This window comes from Labeo rohita, unplaced genomic scaffold, assembly GCF_022985175.1.
Source record: "Labeo rohita strain BAU-BD-2019 unplaced genomic scaffold, IGBB_LRoh.1.0 scaffold_338, whole genome shotgun sequence".
NCBI lineage: Eukaryota > Metazoa > Chordata > Actinopteri > Cypriniformes > Cyprinidae > Labeo > Labeo rohita.
This window is the reverse complement of record NW_026129256.1, coordinates 37330-60662: the sequence shown is the minus strand read 5'-3', so window position 1 is coordinate 60662 and position 23333 is coordinate 37330. Positions and strand designations below refer to the sequence as shown.

Here is a 23333-nt window from a genome sequence, read left to right as displayed (position 1 = left end):
TTCAATATCGTGAATATACCCTTCGATCCAGTTGCTGTAACCCTTAAGGAGGACAGACCTGGGAATTTTTGATCCTTCGTCCGACTCCAGGACAGACCTGACTCCCGCCCATGACTCCACAACACCGAGAGTAAGAGGAGGAAGACACGATAGGTTCGTTGTCCACACAGCCATGTCTGGTTGTTGCAATTTCCTGTTTACCCTCACAGCCTCGTTTTCGAATCAAAATGGCGGCGGGCTGAATAAGGCGTATAGTAAGGATGAAAACAATTTAATAAAGCCAAATTCTTTATTAAAAATGGGTATTAACCCTGCTCTTTATGTTAATACAATGGATTGCAAACAGATGTATGAGAAGCCAAAAAGGGGCCAGGACAGCCCTCAACCCACTTGACATTTCTACAGGTCTCACCGGAAAGGACAACTGGCCAGATGAAAAAATGAACATGCCTGATAGCACTAACCAAAACTCTGAAAGTTTCCATTTACAGGCAACAGCAGTTCTATCAAGGTCAGGGAAGGTTTGCCCCACCAGTGTATGCAGTTATGATCTCAAGGGGAATATCACATTGATCAGCAAAACGGGTCCACATCTCTCTCCCTAAAAAACGCCAACTAGCTTCAACAACCCTACACAGCATGGAGTTAGGGATTAAGGGCGCGCTAGTAACGACCCTCCCTTGCCAACGAGGGAAAGACCATTGCAACGACTCGCAAAGAGTCACCCTGGTGAAGAGGGAAAAAAGGGGGAAGGAAATTTGGAGCGGACAAGAAGGGAGAACACGAGAAAGAAAGACAGAATTAGAGAATGAAGAAGACATGTAAAACTGTGTCATGAAAGAACTTTTAATATTAAAAGGATTAGGGAGGCAGGATATTTTACTTCTCCTCTGAAGAAAATGTATATGTGGGGGAAAGATGCTCATGGTTTTGACATTGTGCGAAAGGGGGAAGTGACAAGGAAAGTTAAGCAACAAGGGTCTTGGTCACCACCCTTAAATGCAAAGGTAGAGGATTTTTTGGTCCACATGGGAGACTTATGATAGATATAGGGTCAGAAAGGGAATAATAGCTCAATCTCGACTACAACTGAACCAGGATTGCATGAAAAACAACACAGGAATGTTGAAGAGAATTATGATATGTAGGAAGATGATACCAAGCTAAATGTTTTATGGGAAACAGCACAAACAATTAATGATATGAGTGGGCAGCTTTCACAACCGCTAAGCTAAAAGACTGCCTATTCTGTTCTAAAACACCGATGAGCCAAGTGATAGCAGTCCCTAACCCATTCAGTTATGAACATTGTGCTGAATTCAACAGAAACTTTTGTCATTTGGAGAAAGTCTTAAGACCTTTTTTCCAGCTGAATGTCTAGGCTCCCTAAGCAATGCTAAACAAAACCCATTCTACAAGCATATACCTCGATTGAGAGCTAAATGTAGAAGCTTAGATATAACTGAAGATTTGAAAATACAAGTTGACCAAGTATAGATTCCACTATGGTACACCATAGACTACAGCAAAAAATATGAGGGCTTTGTTAACCCACAGGGGTTGTAAATGTAGGACAATTCAAGGGGAAATGCAGTGTCGTTTGGGGATTTAGATACAACAATATTTCGAAGTGTTGATGATTCTAAGGACTTTCCACCCCTTCGGCACGTCAGGAACAAGGAAAGGAGAACAGATAAGTCCAGCTAAAACCTGTAGAAATCAAACTATATCATTACCCGCACCAGACATATATAAGCATCAAACTATAGAATTAGCCGATTTCTTCTGGATTTGTGGAAGAAGGAAACTTTTACCTGCCTTACCGGCCTAAGATTGAGAGGAAAATGCACTAAAGTATGATTAATACAAGAACTCCATATAATAAAATGGGATTCGAAATCCTCATTAGGGAGAAATGAAACAATTAATCACAGAGTTTAAAGAAATTATATACCAGATCCTAAAGTATATATAGATTCAATAGGTCAACCCAGAGGTGTACCGGATCAGTTCAAAGCACAAGATAAAGTCAGGTTTTGAATCAGGTTTCAGATTTTGAATCAATATTCATTTGGATTTCACAAAATAAAAATACAGAATGAGTAAATTATATATACACTACAATCAACAAAGATTCATTAATTATACCAACGAAGCATTAATTTCTTTAGGAGAACAATTAGATGCAACCAGTAAAATGACATGGCAAAATAGATTAGCCCTTAATTGGATGCTAGCTGACAAAGGAGGGGTATGTGTCTTATTTGGAGACCAATGTTGTACTTATATCCCTAATAATACAGCACCTGAAGGAACATTTACAAAAGCCATGGCTAAACTTAAAGAATTACAAATAGAGATGGCAACTAATGCTGGAAGAGATGAAAAAACATGGAATTGGTCTGATTTAAAATTAAGATCATGGGGAGCATGGTTAGCAAAATTAGGAATACTCTTGGGAGTGACAATTGGCATAGGAGGATTATTATTTTGCTGTGTACTACCATTATTAAAATCCCTAGTTATCAAGGCCACAGTTAAACAAATGGACATGTTAAGGTATTGCAATGATGAAAAAGGAATCCGATTAAACATGAATATTATGGGGACCTGCTTTACAGAACTGCATTGCAATTACATCTGGCAGATGAGATTTCAACTTCTTCTGACGATGAATAAGACAAATCTATCTGTAATCTACATTTTATTATATGTGTTTTATGTTAATATCGAAATGATATGTATCTTATTTTGATTTATTTTTGTTTAGTATTACTCCTATGTACTTTTATTTTCATTGTTCTATATATAATCTACGTAACTGTGACAACCACAGGCAAGGCCAAACCAAGTGCACGAACAGACTTTAAACATTTTTATAACCCTCCCTGTATTCAGTTAGGAAAGTATGTTAAGGTGTCAGGGTCTTTTACTCCCTTCTAGCAAAACGATAAGAGGGGAGATGTTTGGCCCTAACATCTTCCGGAATGCCGTGGCATGATTTAGTTAATTGATAATGAAACATAGTGACTTTATTTTTGTCACGGAGTAGTAATTACTAAGAGGCTGGATCTTGACACAGCACTCCGGAGAAGGTGAGACGTAAACGTCTCAAAGGGGGAATATGAGGAAGATTTTATTAACTAAAATATAAAGGAATGTGTCCAAATTATTTTACCATTATAGTTTTGCAGTTCTACCCTATATTTCGCTCCAAACTCAGCCCAGATCTTCAGACTGATCTGGCCGGGTGTGCTATATCTTTTTTAACTGATCGGACTTACGGTTTTCCTAAAAATGACGTTTAAAACTCGGAAAAATCCCATAGACTTACATTGACGGAATGTTCAAATGAGCCTGACGGAATGTTCAAATGAGCCAACACTTTTCAAATTTCAACTGTCAAAACTCCCAGAATCCTTTGAGCCTCAATCAAGCTTCCCTTCTATGTACTGTATTTCTAATCCATTCAAACTCATTTAAACTCATCTATCTATCTATCTATCTATCTATCTATCTATCTATCTATCTATCTATCTATCTATCTATCTATCTATCTATCATCTAACCCTATCTATCTATCTATCTATCTATCTATCTATCTATCTATCACCCACTAATCATGCTAGAAACATGCTAGTAACTTGCTAATCATGCTACAAACATGCTAGCAACTTTGTTAATCATGCTACAAATATGCTAGCAACTTGCTAGTCATGCTAGAAACATGCTAGAAACATGCTAATCATGCTAGAAACATGCTAGCAACTTGCTAATCATGCTAGAAACATGCTAGCAACTTTGCTAATCATGCTAGAAACATGCTAGCAACATGCTAATCATGCTAGAAACATGCTAAACTTTGCAATCATGCTAGAAACATGCTAGCAACTTGTTAATCATGCTAGAGACATGCTAGCAACTTTGTTAATCATGCTAGCAACTTGCTAATCATGCTAGTAGCAACACCATGCTAGCATGCTAGCAACCTACATGCTAGAAACATGCACCCAATCATGCTAGAAACATGCTAGCAACATGCTAATCATGCAAAACATGCTAGCAACCAATCATGCTAGTAACCTTAGCAACACCCTAGCAGCTACCATGCAGAGTCATGCTAGCAACCACATAGAAACACCATAGCAACCACCCTGGATACCCTAGCAATGGCATAGCAACACCTTAGCAACCACCCTGGGTACCTTAGCAACCGCCCTAGCAACCACCCAGGTTACCCTAGCAACTGCATAGCAACACCCTAGCAACCACCCCGGTTACCCTAGCAACCGCATAGCAACACCCTAGCAACCACCCCGGTTACCCTAGCAACAGCATAGCAACACCTTAGCAACCACCCTGGGTACCCTAGCAACCGCCCTAGCAACCACCCCGGTTACCCTAGCAACACCCTAGCAACCACCCCAGTTACCCTGGCAACCACCCTAGCAACCACCCCGGTTACCCTAGCAACACCATAGCAACCACCCCTGTTACCCTAGCAACCGCATGGCAACACCTTAGCAACCACCCTGGGTGCCCTAGCAACCGCCCTAGCAACCACCCCAGTTACCTATCTATCAAACTGTATTGCCTTCAAAACATTCAAACTTTAACCTTTTAAAACTACATTAGACTTCAAACTATTTCAGACTGAAAACCTTAAAACTTAAAACTTTTTAAAACTTTTTAAAACTTTTAAAACCTTCTTAAACTTTTTAAACTTTTTAAACTTCATAATCTTTTCAAGCTTTTTAAAACTTTCTGGTCCGGCTTTCTCAAGCCAACTTAAAGTTTGTCTTGACGAACTTTTTTATCTAGTTCTTCTTCTTCTTCTTCTTCTTCTTCTTCTTCTTATTTTTCTGACCGCAAATTTTTTGGACACTAACTCCTCCTAGACCGTTCAAGCTACATACTCCAAACTCGGGTCAGATCTTCATACTGTTCTGACTTAGTGTGCTATATCTTTTCAGACTGGTTTGAGTTACGGTTTTCTTAAAAATTAATATTAAAAATCATAAAAAATCCCATAGACTTTCATTGACCAAAAGTCCATGTCTGTTTGAACTATGTTTAATGTAAACTGCTAGAAGTCATTGATACTCAATTAACTTTTAAGCTATCTATGTTCTTTCTAACTAATAACTAATCTATCTATCTATCTATCTATCTATCTACCTATCTATCTATCTAACTATCTATCTATCTATCTATCTATCTATCTATCTAAACATCTATCTATCTATCTATCTATCTATCTATCTTCTACATCTATCTATCTATCTATCTATCTATCTATCTATCATCTATCTATCTATCTATCTATCTATCTATCTAACATATCTATCTATCTATCTATCTATCTATCTATCTATCTATCTATCTATCTTCTATCTATCTATCTAACCATTACTATCTATCTATTTATCTATCTATCTAATCATTACTATCTATCTCATGCTATCAATCTTTGCTAATCATGTTAATCATGCTAACATGCTAGCAACTTTGCTAATCATGCTAGAAACATGCTAGCGACTTTGCTAATCATGCTAGAAACATGCTAGCAACTTGCTAATCATGCTAGAAACATGCTAGCAACTTTGCTAATCATGCTAGAAACATGCTAGCGACTTGCTAATCATGCTAGAAACATGCTAGTCATGCTAGAAACATGCTAGCAACTTCCTAATCATGCTAGAAACATGCTTGTGACTTTGCTAATCATGCTAGAAACATGCTATGCTACTTTGCTAATCATGCTAGAAACATGCATGCTTTGCTAATCATGCTAGAAACATGCTAGCAACTTGCTAATCATGCTAGAAACATGCTAGCGACTTTGCTAATCATGCTAGAAACATGCTAGCAACTTGCTAATCATGCTAGAAACATGCTAGCAACTTTGCTAATCATGCTAGAAACATGCTAGCAACTTTGCTAATCATGCTAGAAACATGCTAGCAACTTTGCTAATCATGCTAGAAACATGCTAGCTTTGCTAATCATGAAAACATGCTAGCGACTTTGCTAATCATGCTAGAAACATGCTAGCGACTCCGCTAATCATGCTAATCATGCTAGAAACATGCTAATCATGCTAGAAACATGCTAGCAACTTGCTAATCATGCTAGAAACATGCTAGCACATGCTAATCATGCTAGAAACATGCTAGCACTTTGCTAATCATGCTAGAAACATGCTAGCGACTTGCTAATCATGCTAGAAACATGCTAGCAACTTTGCTAATCATGCTAGAAACATGCTAACGACATGCTAATCATGCTATGCTAGCAACTTTGCTAATCATGCTAGAAACATGCTAGCAACTGCTAATCATGCTAGAAACATGCTAGCTAGAACTTGCTAATCATGCTAGAAACATGCTAATCACTGCTAATCATGCTAGAAACATGCTAATCAACTTGCTCATGCTAGAAACATGCTAGCAACTTGCTAATCATGCTAGAAACATGCTAGCAACTTGCTAATCATGCTAGAAACATGCTAGCGACTTGCTAATCATGCTAGAAACATGCTAGCGACTTTGCTAATCATGCTAGAAACATGCTAGCGACTTTGCTAATCATGCTAGAAACATGCTAATCATGCTAGAAACATGCTAGCAACTTGCTAATCATGTTAGAAACATGCTAGCGACTTGCTAATCATGTTAGAAACATGCTAGCGACTTTGCTAATCATGCTAGAAATGTGCTAATCATGCTAGCAACTTTGCTAATCATGCTAGAATCATGCTAACAACTTGCTAATCATGCTAGAAACATGCTAGCGACTTTGCTAATCATGCTAGAAACATGCTAGCGACTTGCTAATCATGCTAGAAACATGCTAATCATGCTAGAAACATGCTAGCAACTTGCTAATCATGCTAGAAACATGCTAGCAACTTTGCTAATCATGCTAGAAACATGCTAGCAACTTGCTAATCATGCTAGAAACATGCTAATCATGCTAGCAACTTTGCTAATCATGCTAGAAACATGCTAGCACTTTGCTAATCATGCTAGAAACATGCTAGCAACTTTGCTAATCATGCTAGAAACATGCTAGCAACTTGCTAATCATGCTAGAAATATGCTAGCAACTTTGTTAATCATGCTAGAAACAGGCTAACAGCTTGCTAATCATGCCAGAAACATACTAGCAACTTTTTAATCATGCTAGAAATATGCTAGCAACTTGCTAATCATGTTAGAAACATGCTAGCAACTTTGCTAATCATGCTAGAAACATGCTAGCAACTTGCTAATCATGTTAGAAACATGCTAGCAACTTGCTAATCATGTTAGAAACACGTTAACAACTTGATAATCATGTTAGAAACATGCTAGCAACCTTGCTAATCATGTTAGAAACACGCTAGCAACTTGCTAATCATGCTATAAACACGCTAGCAACTTGCTAATCATGCTAGAAACATGCTAGCAACTTTGCTAATCATGCTAGAAACATGCTAATAACTTGCTAATCATACTAGAAACACTTGTTATCTATCTATCTATCTATCTATCTATCTATACTAGAAAGACTGAATTAAACTTTAAACTTTTTAAAACTTCATAAACTTCTTAAACTTTCAAACTTTAAACTTTTTAAAACTTCATAAACTTTTTAAACTTCTTTCAAACTTTTTAAACTTTTAAACTTTAAACTTTTCAAACTTCTTAAACGGTTTACAATTTTCAAACTTTTTAAAACTTTCTGGTCCGGCTTTCTCAAGCCAACTTAAAGTTTGTCTTGACGAACTTTTTATTTATGGACTTTGCTTTAATGTGTGTGGGCTCGTCGTTCACTGTGGGGGTCGCGGAGGAGGAACGAGACAGCGCGGTAATGGCGGCCGCGCACCCCACTCACAAAATGGCGGCCGCGCCGGAGCGCGATGCTACGGACACGTTTGCCGCCTGGCTCGTTCGTGAAATGGCGGCCACGCTGGAGCGTGCTCAAACTATGGCGGCCGCGTCGGAACGCGTGCACAAAATGGCGGCGACGGAGGAGTCCATTCACAAAATGGCGACGATGACAGGGCTCCATCACGTCACAGCTGCCATACCAGAGCCAAGTCACGCTGCATCTGTGTTTCCTGAGTCAAGTCAAGTTTCTAAGTTAAGTCAAGTTGCAGCTGCGTTTCCTGAGTCCAGTCAAGTTCCTGAGTCCAGTCAAGATTTCAGCCATCATTCCCATGTCAAGTCAAGTTAAAGCTGTGTTTCCAGTGTCAAGTCACGCTATTAGATGGTTTCTGAGTCAAGTCACATCCCGCCTGACATCCCTAGATCGCGGCTGCATCAAGATGGCCCACGCCACGTCTGGACTCACCCCTAGATGGCTGTATGGGCAGCTAAAATGGCGCTCCTTCACAAAGCGGCTGCTACGCCAGGGTCAAGTCAAGCCTGTCCAAAGATGGCAGTCAAGCCACCAAGTCCAGTCAAGCTAAAGCCATCATTCCTGAGCCCGAGCCTGTCGCAAAGATGGCCGCCACGCCAGAGCCTGTCGCAAAGATGGCCGCCACGCCAGAGCCTGTCGCAAAGATGGCCGCCAACGCCACGTCAGCCCAGCCAGCGCCCGCTCACGCCACGTCAGCCAGGCCACAACTGGTCAAAGTCATGTCGGCCTCTTCAGAACCTGCACCAGCTGCTCAAAGTCCCCGCAAAACCAAGTCACGTCACAGCTGCTGTTCCTACTAAGTCAAGTCAAGTCACAGCCAAACCAAGAACCTGCACCAGCTGCTGTTCCCGCAAAGTCAAGCCAAGTCACAGCCAAACCAAGCCACGTCACAGCCGTTCAAGCCAAGCAAAGTCACCGCCGTGGTTCTTGAATCAAACAAAGTCACAGCCGTAGTTCCTGAGTCAAGTAAAGTCATGGATCTTCACAAGCCAGGTCAAGTCACCGCTGATCTCCATGAGTCAAATCAGGTCACTACTGAGCTTCACGAACCAAGTCAAACCACAGCTGATCTTCATGAGCCAAGTGGCGTTATTGCTGCAGTTTCAGAGTCAAGTCACGTCTCATCTGGTCGCCCAGAGTCAAGTTACGTCTCGTCTGTCAGTCCAGAGCCAAGTCACATCTCGTCTGACCTTCCAGAACCTCGCCAGGTCAAGTCCACCATCCCAAGGTCACGGCCCGTTATGATGGCCAGTTCGCTGGACCCACCACTGGTGTCGGTGCGGTCAGCCAAGCTGCCAGTAGTGTTAGCACACTCTGGACCCACCAGTAAGGAGATCCTATCACCCGCTGCTGCTCTTCCATTAATGGCAGTTGCCATTTGGTGTGTGTGGGCTGCACACTAAGCGCCCTGCGCTCCTGAGGTCACGCCTGTTCCCAAGCCTGCGCCAGCCTCCCGTCTGATCTGATCACAAGCCTGCTCCTGAGGTCAAGTCTGTTCATAAAGTTTGCTCCAGAGGGCCCGTCTGTTCACAAAGTTGCTCCAGAGGTCCCGTCTGGTTTCAAGTCTGTTCCCGATGCCTCGTCTGACCACGAGACAGACCCAGAGGCCTCACCAGTTGGAGAAGCCGCGCCAATGCCTCCTGAGGTGTCAGCTTCGGCTGTAGATCCTCCTAGGGAGGCGGCGTTCTGCCTCAAACTCTCTGCTTCTCCTCTCATTCTGTCTGCCTCCTCTGTCACTGTTCTCCCCAGGTCCCAGTCCATGACGCAGCCTCCTGTTCTCCTGTTCCACCCTGGAGGACCGTTCCGCCTCCTGCTCCGCCCCGGAGGGCCGCTCCGCCTACTGCGGCGCCTCCTGCTCAGCCTCCGGCTCCGCCTTGGAGGGCTCTAGCGTCACCTGCTCTGCCTCCAGCTCCGCCCTGGAGGGCTCCTGCTCTGCCTCCAGCTCCGCCCTGGAGGGCTCCTGCGCCTCCTGCTCTGCCTCCAGCTCCGCCCTGGAAGGCTCCTACTCCGCCTCCGGCTCCGCCCTGGAGGGCTCCTGGGCCTCCTGCTCCGCCTCCGGCTCTGCCCCGGAGGGCTCCTACTCCGCCTCCGGCTCCGCCCTGGAGGGCTCCTGCGCCTCCTGCTCCGCCTCTGGCAGCGCCCTGGAGGGCTCCTGTGCCTCCTGCACCGCCTCCAGCTCCACCCTGGTGGGCTCCTGCTCTGTCAATCCTGCCCCAGTCACCTGGTCCTCCGCACGGACCTGGCCCTCCAGCCCTTGCCCTGTCTCACCCCCGCCCCTCCGCTCCCCTGGACTATGGTTCGTTTGTAGCGTCTGGAAGCCGCTCTTTGGGGGGGGGCTATGTTACGGATCTGGTCGGTGAGCTGCGGACCGCTCACCACCAGATGTCGCTCTCACTCTGTTCATACACTCAGACTGTTGCTTTACACCCCGGACTACATTATCCATCAGCCACTGCTCCCACCACCTGCGCCCAATCAGAGACAGTATTTAAGCCCCGGTCTTCCCGTCACTCTTCGCCGAGTATTGAACTGTTTATACATTCATACAAAGCGTTTCCTCCTTGCTATTCTGTGTCTAGTTTTCTCGTTTTTGATCTCTCGCCTGTCTGACCATTCTCCTGCCTAGCCCTCGTTTGGATTACGTACGCCGCTGATTGACCCTCGCTTGTTTAAGGATTACTCTTTGTTTGCTGTCCATATACCTGCTTGCCGTTCTTCTACCCTGCCTGCCTGACCATGTCAATGTCTCGTCCAATCAATAAAAGTTTGCAAATGGATCCGCTCACGTCTCGCCTCGCTCCCTATGTTACAAATAGGGCTGTCAAACAATTAATCACGATTAATCGCATACAAACCCTAATGTCACATAAAATTTTGAGTTTGCCTAATATATGTGTGTACTGTGTGTAATTATGTAATTAATGTATATATTTAAGAAAAATATTTATGTACAAAATATTTCTATTTGCATATAATATAAATGATTTAAAAATGATAATAAATACATATACCTGTAAATATTTCTTAAATATATACATGAATGTTTTGTATTTATATATACATAATAATTACACACATTACACGTACATATATTAGGCAAACTCAAACTTATTTTGTCTAAATTAGGTAAATATTACATAATTTTATATAAATTCACTAAGTTGAAATGACCACAGATAATAGTTTCGATGTACTCTGCTTGACTGAAACCTGGCTAAAACCAAATGATTATGTTGGTCTAGATGGGTCTACTCCACCGAGTTACTGTTATAAGCATGAACCACGTTAGATTGGTCATGGCGGTGATGTTGCAACAATATATAGTGATATTCTCAGTGTTCCTCAGAAAACAGGATACAGGTTTACTTCATTTGAATTACTTCTGCTTAATGTTACTCTGTCAGATATGCAAAAGAAATCTCTCCTATCTCTCGTTTTAGCTACTGTGTATATAGACCTCCGGGGCCGTATACAGATTTATTAAAAGAATTTGCAGAATTCCTTTCAGAACTATTGGTTAATTGTGATAAAGCACTAATTCTCAGAGATTTTAACATTCACGCTGATAATACAAGTGATGCTTTAGGACTTGCGTTTACTGAACTAATAAACTCACCGGGCCCACTCATCCTTTTAATCATACACAAGATTTAATTATATCAAATGGAATTGATCTTACTGATATAGATATCGTACCTCAAAGCGATGATGTTACTGACCAGTTCCTTGTATCGTGCATGCTGCGTATTACTGATATTAACTATATGGCTCCGCATTATCATCAGGGCAGAACTACTGTTCCAGCCACCAAAGACAGATTCACAGATAACCTGCCTGATTTATCTCAACTGCTCTGTGTACCTATAAATACACACAAACCAAATGACTAGCAACATGGGCACTATCTTCTCTAATAGATTAGAAGCTGTTGCCTCCATCAAATTGAGAAAGGTTAGGAAAAAAACGTACTGCGCCATGGTACAATAGTAATACCCATTCTCTTAAGAAAGAAACTCGTAATCTTGAGCGCGAATGGAGAAAAGCTAACTTGGACGTTTTTAGAATTGCATGGAAAAACAGTATGTCCAGATACAGACAGGCTTTAGAAGCTGCCATGGCTGAGCATATCCACAAACTCATAGAAAATAACCAAAACAATCCAAGGTTCTTATTCAGCACAATGGCTAGATTAAGAAATAACCAGACATCACTCGATTTAAATATTCCCATACAGTTTAATAGTAATGACTTCACTGATAAAATAGATAACATCAGAAATACAATAACCAATGTAGAGTCTAATACATCAGCTTCTTTCGCCACACCAAAAGAAAAACTGCAGTGCTTTACAACTATAGGACAGGAAGAGCTAAATAAATTTATCACTGCGTCTAAACCAACATGTTTATTAGATCACCAGGACAATGAAAAGCCACGATCAATGGAGCTCTGAAATTGTGATTCACCATGGCAAAAAGACGCCAAAAAGATGTCTGCATATTCGAGTCAATGATTAACTTTAATACTTAATCACTGTTATAATATCAATGGTAAAAACTGGCGGAATGATAAGTTATTGAACTACTATTAATTTTCATGGCATCCCACAGGCACAAGAAAAAGAAAAAGCTAAAAATGAAGTATAAAAACATAATTTTTAATAACCCACAACACGCTATCAACAATACACTCTAGCAACTGCATAGCAAGAGCCTAGCAACCACCCAGAATGTCCTAGCAACCAACTAGCAACACTTTAGCAAACATCTAGAAAATCTGACCAAATTACTTATGTTTTTTTTTAAACATTACTCAATTAAATCTAGCGCCAATTAGTGTTTGGCTGTTCTGTAGTTTGGAGCCAGGCCTGATTGACATTGTGTTCCCTCCAATTTGGTCTTCAAATTTTATTTACTTCTTCTTAAAAGGTCTCACAAAAGACCTTATTTGTAAAATCTGCAGAAATCCGTGCATCAGCTTGGTTTTATAGTATGTAAACAAATGTTAGTCATCAGCATCATGTTAAAGATGTTTGAATATATGTTTGCATGTCAACAAGGCATCATGATCTTATTGTCAAACCCCTTAAACTAAAAACGTCTCGGTTACGTATGGTAACCCTCGTTCCCTGATGGAGGGAACGGAGACGTTGTGTCGAGTAGTGTACGACACTAGGGGTCGCTCTTGGGAGCCCAAACACCTCTGATAGTTTGAGAAAAGGCCAATGAAATTGGTAGTGCAGAATTTGCATAGCTGGCCACGCCCCCGGGCATCCGGGTATAAATAGGGCAGCGCATGCTCTGCTCACTCATTCTGTTCTGAGGAGTCGAAGCGTCTCAACTTACTCGGTCCAGAGTTGTGGCATGGAGGACACAACGTCTCCGTTCCCTCCATCAGGGAACAAGGGTTACCAATATGTAACCGAGACGTTCCCTATCTGTCGTACACTCCGAGTTGTGTCGAGTAGTGTACGACACTAGGGGTCCCTATATAAACACGCCACAAGTCTGACCGCGTCACGAGTGATCGGGCGCAGATAGTAACAAGCCAAAGTGTTAACATAAATGCAGCTCACCTCTTCGTGACCTTCCAACGTCCAAGAACTGACCTGTCACAGGCAGGGTTACCTGCAGCCGGGCCTTTCCTCAGTGGAGCGGCTGAGTGTCTTGAGAACATTGGGAAAGTGCCTGTTCCCCGCAGGAAAGAAGGCACTACGGAGATCACAACCTGCCCAGAGGAGGGGGGTATAAAGTGAAAATTATTAGATATGGGACCTGAAGTGGGTCTCACGCTAGGGAGACACCAAATTTAGATCTCCTTATTTAGGGCCACATAAGGAGCCACTACATATGGGGCACAAATCCAACCAAGAGTTAGTAAAGTAACCATACCTTGTGTTGGGTTTTTGCAGCGAGTTCCTCCGCCGAACTCTGCCATGTCCAGAAGTGCCAAGTGATGGAGAAGGTGTCCAGGGTTCACGTCAGGAAACCTACTGAACTTAGAAGCGTAATCGCCATTAGGGGAAGCCCAACCAGAATGCTGAGCCAAGAGCTTGCGTTTAAGACTCTAGCCGATACTGGTTCCATGCGCAAATTGGCAAGTGTATAGGTGTAGCCCAACCTGCAGCTCTGTAGATGTCTGTTAACGAGGCCCCATTTGCAAGAGCTGCCAGGGCAGCGATGCCCCTGGTCGACTGGGTTCTCATTCCCAGTGGCAGGGCAAGCCTCTGGCCTGTAGGCCGTATGGATCATATCCACAAGCCAGTGGGAGATCCTTGTTTGGAGACAGCCTTCCCCTTCCGCTGTGCTCCATAACAGACAAAGAGCTGACTGGAACATCTGAAGTGTCTGAGAACGTTCCAGGTAGATGCGTGGGACACGGACCGGGCATAATAAGGTCAGGTTGGGGTCATCTTCCTGGTAAGGAATTGCTTGCAGGGTCACCACCTGATCTCTGAAGGGAGTGGTGGTTACCATGGGCACGTATTCAGACCGGGTTCCCAGAGCAACGTGAGAGTTCACCGGCCCGAATTCCAGGCACAATTGTTGACGGAGAGGGCTTGGAGGTTTCCTGCTTTTAACAGAGGTGAGTGCAATCGGGGAGGCCATCTTCACGGAGAGGGCACAGAATCAACCGATTGAGGGGCTTAGCGGATCTTACTGTAGGCCCGAAGGACCACAGACAGATCAAGAGGGGATGTGGTGCTACCAGGGTGGGTTCACCTTCCGGACACCTCTTAACAAATCGTGCCCCACCGATCTGCCTTTTACCAGGTCATGGTGGCTGAACACGGACCTTGATGTAGAAGCAGAAAGGTGCCTAACCAGGCCTCCTTGGAGGAGGGATAGCATAGATTTGATGCCGCAACTCTGTGGTGCCACTGTGGGTAGAGGATTTCTGGAAGCTTCCTGGTCGCATCCAGGGACCATAGAAGGAAGTTCCAGAAATCTAGGCACGGGTGCCAGATTGTGCCCTCCCCCTGAGGAAGGAGGTTCCTTCTCAGGGGGGTGTGTCAGGAAGGAAACGATGGTAGGAGCACAAGCTCCGAGAAGTAGTAGGGCTACCAAGAGAATCTGTTTCGAGTCCTTCCCGACATTTGCACCGTGTCTGTGCAATAAGGCTTACTGGGGAATAAGCCGTACGGTCAGCTGAGTGTCAATGGATCTGAACCGAGGGAGTCCTCGGTCAGGCCGTATTACCACTGGCAATGAGTGGATTCTGGTGAGGCAACAGATCTACCTGTGCCTGCCCGAATCGACTCCAAAAACAGCAGGACCGTCTAAGGGTGGAGCCTCCACTCACCTCAGAGCGAACCTGTTGCCCGGAAAGTGAGTGGCGCACAGAAGCCTGAGTTTGTGCTGGCTCTAGGGCAAGAGATGGCGGGTGAGTTGTGATATGCGAAAGTAGCGTACACCCTCCTGGTGGTCAGCGTATGCCACAGTCGCTGTGTTGTCAGCGCTGACCAACACATGCTTGCCCCAGTAGAGACCGAAACCCCTTCAGGGCCCCAAGCATTGTCAACAACACCAGGCAATTGAGTGCCCAAGCAGCCGAGGGCCCAACCGAACCCCGAGGCTGCATACCCGTTGCACATGGCACCCCAGCTTGACTTGGAAGCAACTGTTGAGACACAGTACGTCTGAACACTTGTCCCAGGGGCAAGCTTGCCCGCAGAACTAATGTGTCCCCAAGGGCTGAAGGTTTGCAACACAAAGTGTGATGTACACACGATGTGAGCCTGGTGCCACGCCCATCTCGGGACTCGGTATGGAGTCAGTGCTACAGCGGTTCCACATGCATCGGGTCCAGCAGTGTGACCGCGGCTGAAGATGCCACAAGCCCTGGTACATGAAGGGGGCCGCTGTGCTGAACCAGAGTGCACTCCCGCATTACAGCACTGACTATGCACAGTCGTAGGCAAGAACTGTGACCGAGTCCATACAGAGAAAAATTTCAAAAAGGCAAATTTCATTGGCCTTTTCTCAAACTATCAGAGGTGTTTGGGCTCCCAAGAGCGACCCCTAGTGTCGTACACTACTCGACACAACTCGGAGTGTACGACAGATAGGGAACAGGGTTTTTCTCAAGCTGTCTGTAGCAATCGGTCGCAGATGATCCGTTTTTTTAAAACATTAAGATGAAATTAATTTCTATTTTATTTCCTCTGATGATAAAGCAGCTTGGTCAAAAAAAAAAAAAAAGAACAAAATGAACAGAATCTTGTCCTTTTATGGCATTTTTTTGTAAATGTCAGATAAGGAGGAGGAGAAGAGAGGGAATTCAGATGCAGCAGCGCCCGCAGCGCAGATGTAAATTATACACAACCTACCCTAAAGACAGCGCTCTGGATTCAAATCAACATAAACTCGACATCTCAATCGAAAAAATTTAGCAGAATTTAAAGCCTAAATATAATGCTTGCCATTTCGATATAGCACTTCACACTAAGAACTATATCTATAACTACTGTCTTTTAAAAATCGTTAAATAAATAAAAGCAGGCTAAATAATTAGGAATAATAACAAAGCACAGTAAGCCCTGAGGCCATCCAAGATGTAGATGAGTTTGTTTCTTTATCAGATCTAGAGAAATATGTAATTCCATAACTTGCTCACCAATGGATCCTCTGTAGTGAATGGGTGCCGTCAGAATTAGAGTCTAAACAGCTGATAAAGACATCACAGTAATCCACACCACTCTAGTCAATCAGTTAACATCTTGAGAAGACAAAAGAAACAAATCCCTCATTAAGATGTTTTAGCTTCAGATTGAGTTCTTAATCCATAATAACGTTTCCTCTAGTGGAAAAGTGGTCTGATCTGAATCAGGAGAGAAATCTGCACAGATCAAGCACCGTTTACAAGCCAAAACAGTTCAACACAGCTCTAAACAAATATGTGGCTGGATTTTAATGTGAGATCCAACAGGAAGGAAGGAAGGACACGAGTCTCTGCAGCCCGACGTTAATCAGTATTCTCCTGCTCCTCAGGTGATGATGATGTCCTGTTGTCTGCATCCTGGCAGGGTAAAGGTGACAGGTCAGCAACGGATGGTTCAAAACATCTGATATGAAGATTTCAATTCACCATCAAAGTCATTGTTGTGCTTTAGCTTCACTGTGCTAGTGATCTAGTGATGCTAAGCTAATCTTGAATATCTTTTAGTGAGTCACGGTTCAGCTTCCGTAGAAGAAGAAGTTGGTTCATTTTGCGACCTGTTCAAAGCATTATCACGGTTTTTACATAAAAAGGAAAGGAAAGGAAAAGAAAAAGGAAAGCATGTGACTAAGTAACCCATACTCAGAATTTGGTTTATAGGTCCTAAAACATCCTAAAAAGTTTTGATTCACCTTTCCACAAATTAAGGCCTAAAAAACTCTTTAATCAGAGTAGTACATTTTAAATTGATAAAAGTATGGCATCAAATGTTTCATGCACTTGAAAAACTTAAATATGCAATATGCAAAATGAAGATAGTTGAAGTCTTGTATTCTGACAAATTAAGTGAGTTTATACTTAAAACAAGAACAAATATCTGTCAGTGAGCTATAAAAACATGTTTTCCCTTTGAATTAAGTTGATTTTGTTCTTGTTTTAATCATGAACTTCCTTCATTTTAATCAATTTCTCAAAAAAGCATTTTTGTTTTGAATACCCGAGGAAGAACAGTGTGATCAGAAGGTACAGTAGAAGTTACTTTTATATTCTAGCATTTTTATCAAATGAATAAAAACATAATTTAGATCTGTTTCAATTTGTATTTTCAAACTGTTGCTAATGCAACTCATGTTCTGCACACAGCAAACATACTGACATATTGTGTTTCAATTTAGTCTTTAAATTACTTTGTCTTAGAAAGGTCATTGAAAAAAAACATTGTAAAAAATGTAGCCTTTGAATAACATTCTAATCACTACAAGAAAACTGCACATTTTAATGTTCTTAGAATATTAAAAATGTTCTTGTGAATGTTCTGGTGATGGATGTGTCTTTAAATATCTTTCTGATTGTAAGGATCCTCCTCTTTTTCTGATTTTTACAAAAAGATGAAGCTTTGTGAGACAGTCATGGGTTTGATGTTTTTGTTCATTTAGCTTTTTTTTTTTTTTTTTTTTTTTTTTTTTTGGCAGCCTGCTTAATCATCTTTAGATGAATCAGACAAGAAATGTATATAATTTGACAGTTTTGATAAAGCAATTATCTGCAATCAATTGCAACATTACAGACCACAAATTAATAGATATTGACTGACCAGTAACTGGCCAAAACCACACTTCTTCCTTCACTTCCCAAAATACATATCTTTAACAGTTAACTATTATGAGAAAAAAAAAAAAAAAAAAAAAGCCATTTGTGCAAATACTATAGATGAAGTAACTTCCCAGATTCCCAAACATTGTGGAAACATTTTAAAATGCTGAAATGTCCAGTCTGCTTGTCATGATTAGAACATTATTAAAAGACTACAAAAACGTTTCTTACAATTTGCTGCTTTTATTTTCACCCAAAATATAACATTATTTGAATGTCTATTTGTAATATTATATATTATGTAATATTACAACATCCTTCTAACAAAATATGACGCCATTTGAATGTTTATTTTTTATTTTTTATATATGCTTTAAATGTAAAAGTCTTTTTATTCTCTTTCCTCTTCCTCCAATTTCTCTAATTATGAATTTGCTGCAATTATGACAATTCACTAAGTTAAACCAGTCAAACCTTGGTTTCCTCGATTTTAATTTTCAAATCGAATCTGAAATTTCTGCATACACAAATGATTGGAGTGACACTTTCCATATGTATGAGATGGTTTAGTGAAAAATTGTTGCCATCTATTGGAATAACTCTTTTGAAAATAAAATAGCATTAAACTACAACTACAGCCACTAGAGGGCTGCAGAAGATCATTGACACTTTTGCCATTCCCACATAGGCAAACCGATTTTGTTACATTTGTGTTTATACATTACTAAATCATTATGAACAATTTTTAACAATAAGCAATTACTATCAATGTTTAGCTTTTTTTTTTTTGCAATTATGCCACATTATTAGAGTCAAACCTTAACGTGTGTTATGTGTATATGTGTGTGTTTGCATTTGTTTGTGTTTGCATATCTGCCGACAAGCTCAGAAGAACCAACTTAATTCAAAAGGAAAACGTGTTTTCGTAACTCACTGATAGCTATTTGCTCTTGTTTCAAGTATAAACTCATTTAATTTTGTTCACTTTCTCAGAAAACAAGCTATTGTCATTTTGCATTTCAAATAACGTATCTTGATTAAAGGATGTTTAGATATTTGTACTGTAAAACAAGACAAAAAATACTCTTCAAGTATTGAATGTGTATATATTTTAAAGCATAATATATACATATATATATATATATATACATACATATACAATATATATGCCCAAAATCAATGATTCACTATTCAAAAATCAGTGTTTTAAAGGGGTCATTGGATGCTAAGTTCACTTTTTCATGTTGTGTGAACATTAATGTGTGTTGTCAGTGTATGTACAAATGTACTCTATATTGATAAAAATCCATGCAGTGGTTTTTAATTAATCTGTAAAAATAATATCCCCTTTTTCAAATTGAGCCGTTCTCAGATGCCTGTCGTTGTGGTGTCACACCAACAGAGGCCGCTCCCACAATAGTTGATTGACATGAGCGTCTTACCTCAGATCAGCTGTAACAGTCTGGCCTCCATTGTTTTGATGCCGAAGCAGGGATGTAAGTTAGACAAGAATATCTCTGATTGAGCGATTGAGGTGTTGTGTTGCTGGATGTAATAATAAACACAGTGGTCGTCATTTACTCCCGACATCTGAGCTGCTGAAGATGCAGTGGATTACGTTTGTTTGTGAAGGGAATGCACCTCCCGATCTACATATATCCGTCTATGTTCACGGAAATCATTCGTGATCCAGCTTCACTTACAGAAGAAGTGAGTATAAGGTTTTTTTTTATGAATCTTTGTGATTGCCTTTCTTAATAATGTGCTAGTTAGCAAGTTTAGCGTCTAAACACGGCTAAATGCGACTAAAGTAAACAGGCTCGTCACTCCACAGAGAGAAGAGAGGGGCGGGGCGAGCAGAGCTCATTTGCATTTAAAGGAACAACCTCTCAGAATGGGATGATTTTTGCAGACCTGATTTTGGCAAGGTAAAAAGGGTGTTGTTTTACACAACCATTGAGAATTTTTAACCAAAGTATATTATAGACTTTTCATTAAGACCTTAAAGAATCATATCAACTTGGGCATCTGATGACCCCTTTAAGATGCATATGCATCATCAAGGTTTGTAATCGACGCAGAAAACGAGTGAATCCTTACTGTCTGCTCTGTTCCATACTGCCGCAGGGTTGCTATGTCTGTGTAACAAAATTAGCCCATACCACAAACCTTGAACATAAAAAAGGCACAAAATTAATGGCGATTGTAAAAATTTAAAGCCGAAACCTGGACATTTAGGGAGATTTAAAAATCCTGGCCAGACACATTTTTTTAGGCCCAAAAAAGAGGACATGTCTGGGAAAAAGTAGACGTGTGGTCACCCTAGTTAGTCATCAACATCATGTTAAAGATATTTGAATATTTGCATGTCAACCAAGGCATCAGGACCTGGTTGTATCAAACCCCTTAAACTAAGAAAAAGGTTTTCTTAACTGTTTTTGTTAAGCTGACACAATCGGTGGCAGATAATCACTTTATCAACACTTTTATATGAAATAAATTTCTCCTTACTTCATCTGAAGATGACAAAGCAGGTTGCTCAAAAAAAAAATCCATTTATGGCATCAAACCCCTGACTGTCCTATCAAGATTTGAAGGTGTTTTTTTTTTTTTTTTGTAAATGTCAGATAAAGAGGAGGATCCTAATCATCAGAAAGATATTTAAAGAAGCATCCATTGGCTGAACATTCACAAAATTCTCAGCCCGTACGGTAAGTTTGATTCTGGTCATTTTGAAAATGCTGTATGTTATTTCTGAAAATGACAGAATGCATGTTCATGTTCTAAAGAAGTGATTTTAGTTACTGTATTTCAGGTACAGATCCTGATCCTCTGAGCTGGACGTCTGAAGCGATGATCACAAACATGATTGTGAGTTTGTGTATGTGATAATGTGAGTGTGATTCTGTCAGATGTTGATCATCAGGCTCAGATCTTGTGTTTGTGTCTCTCAGGTGTTGCTGTGTTTGTCTGCGCTGTTTCCCATGCTGATGGGGGCTGATGAGGTCAAAAATGTGGTCAAAGATTGTTTTCTTGCCAAAGACTGCTCTGATGTTTATTCAAGTGGGAAAAATGTCAGTGGCGTGTACACCATCACCTCTGTGGATGGACCAGTGCAGGTCTACTGTGAGATGGTCTCCGGTGGAATAAATGAAAGAGGACACTGGATGGTACACATTTCAGTTTAAGCTTATGTTTTATAATCTTCAGACAGCAGATGCATCTCAGGATAATTCCCATGCAGCTAACAATTTGAGGGGTGAGAACCAGAAGGGCGTAAGTGACATTTTGGGTGAAATGGAAATATACATATCAAATTAAAAGGTCTTGAGCTCTATACACATTTGTGAGTGTACAAATGTTTATTATAAACAAATATTTAAATCAGTGTACAAAGTCAGATCAAACTATGGTTAATTTTTGTTTTGGCCCTCCTGCAAAATATCACTTATGCCTTGTGGCTTATAAAATCATTGTGGGAACATTGTTTTGAAGTGTTTCTAAAATGTTGAAATGAGCCATTTTCTTGTCATGAATTTTATTTAAAGGCTACAAAAACATTTCTATGTTCTACCAACTTTTTCACCCAAAACATCACTTTATTTTAATATGTACATTTTATATTCTAAGAATGTAAAACATTTTTTTCCAGTTTCCTTGTCATGACTGATACCATTTGCACAGTGTGGTGCCACTGGTTGATAACATTTGCATATTTTAAAGTAACATATATTAATAAATATTATACAAACTGTCACTCAGTCCTTTTATTTGTGCTCTACTTTTATCTGAGCATGAAATGTGTATTTTTGCAGCTCTGTTTGGTGACGCCAGTGAAATCACACAACAGGATTTACATTTGTTGCTAATGAAAGCCTGTTAAATTTCCAAATAAAAAGTATTTTAAAATCATAAAAAGTTAATTAAATGAATGATGTGAAATGATGTGATGTGTGAAAGCGATGAATGATTTCTGAGTGTTTCAGGTGTTTCTCAGACGAATGGACGGTGAGGTGAATTTCTTTAGGCCATGGGAGAGTTATAAGAAGGGTTTTGGTAATAAAGAAGGCGAATACTGGCTGGGTGAGTGTTTTGTGACGTTTTGGGCTACAAAAGCAAAAAACAGTCAGGCACATTGAAAACTTGTACATTTTATCAGGACTGCATTATAAATGTAGATTTATATTTGTTCTTTGATTTACTAAACCAGTTTCCTTTTATGTTTTCAACAGGTTTAGAGTTTCTTCACCAGCTGACCAGCAGGTATCGGTATAAACTCAGAACAGATTTGGAGGACTTTGAGGGGAAGAAGACTTATTCTGTGTACGATTCTTTCTCTGTGGGGCCTGAGGCTGATGGGTACAAACTGCATGTGAGCGGCTATATAGATGGAGGGGAAGGTAAAACAGTTGTGTGACCCATTAAGGTGGAACAGAATGTTTTAAACATACATAAACTAATGATATAATAAAAGTTTCTCCTTTCTGCAGGTCAGACTTTTAGTAATCATAACGGAATGAAGTTCTCCACCTTTGACAAAGATAATTCAGGAAGTAACTGTGCTAAAGCATACTCTCAAGGAGGGTTTTGGTACAACAGTTGCGATTATACAAACCCTACTGGTCTGTATTGGTGGGGGAAAGATGATGGCAATTTGATGAGTGGGCCCTTCTGGTACTACTGGAAGAGCAACTATAAATCTCTGAAGACCGTCACCCTGAAGATCACACGTGTGATGTAGAGCAGGGCTTACAAACACTTCACTGCAGCTTATGCGGACATCCACAACTTTATGCATACGTGTGGATCTTTCTTAAAATATGCTGAAAAATCAAATCCATTGCCCTTAAATAAAAAAGTACTGAAATTATGTTCATGTCTATTCTGCATGCTTTGTATGCTATAATTTTGAAGCAATAAAAGTTTATGCAAAGCAGTATGTTGTTTTTTGTGTGTTTTAAGTATTAACCAACTAAGGAGGCAATGCTCATGTGGGCTTCATATTGTCAGGAACGAGATCGGGATCCAATTGCAGGTGCAACAAAAATTCAATATTTATTTGAAAACAAAAATGTTAAGACAAAAAGTCAGCAAAGCAGCAATAACAGCCAGCAAGTGGTCGGACGGACCAGCGCGGAGCACTTGTCCGCTTCAGCAAAGCCCACAGGAACGAAAGG

The 23333-nt window shown here is 40.9% G+C and overlaps 1 protein-coding gene and 1 long non-coding RNA gene across 5 annotated transcripts; one reads left to right on the top strand and one right to left on the bottom strand.

The window, feature by feature from the left end:
• Positions 1 to 5523: 5523 nt before the first annotated feature.
• Positions 5524 to 7466, bottom strand: LOC127160369 (uncharacterized). 4 transcript variants are annotated; one of them, XR_007826725.1, is made up of 3 exons: positions 7360 to 7394; positions 7110 to 7233; positions 5524 to 5538 (listed from the first exon to the last, which is right to left on the bottom strand). It is a non-coding gene; the product is annotated as an uncharacterized LOC127160369 (long non-coding RNA). The 4 variants fall into 4 exon arrangements; XR_007826724.1 differs by lacking the exon at positions 5524 to 5538 and adding an exon at positions 6782 to 6796; XR_007826726.1 differs by lacking the exons at positions 5524 to 5538; positions 7360 to 7394 and adding exons at positions 6814 to 6828; positions 7454 to 7466.
• Positions 7467 to 20844: 13378 nt separating this feature from the next.
• Positions 20845 to 23084, top strand: LOC127160365 (microfibril-associated glycoprotein 4). Its single transcript, XM_051103013.1, has 6 exons — positions 20845 to 20867; positions 20972 to 21027; positions 21111 to 21326; positions 22143 to 22239; positions 22389 to 22556; positions 22647 to 23084. Exons 2-6 carry the CDS (start codon positions 21010 to 21012, stop codon positions 22895 to 22897), a joined length of 750 nt encoding a protein of 249 aa, XP_050958970.1. The 5' UTR covers positions 20845 to 20867; positions 20972 to 21009; the 3' UTR covers positions 22898 to 23084.
• Positions 23085 to 23333: the final 249 nt, after the last annotated feature.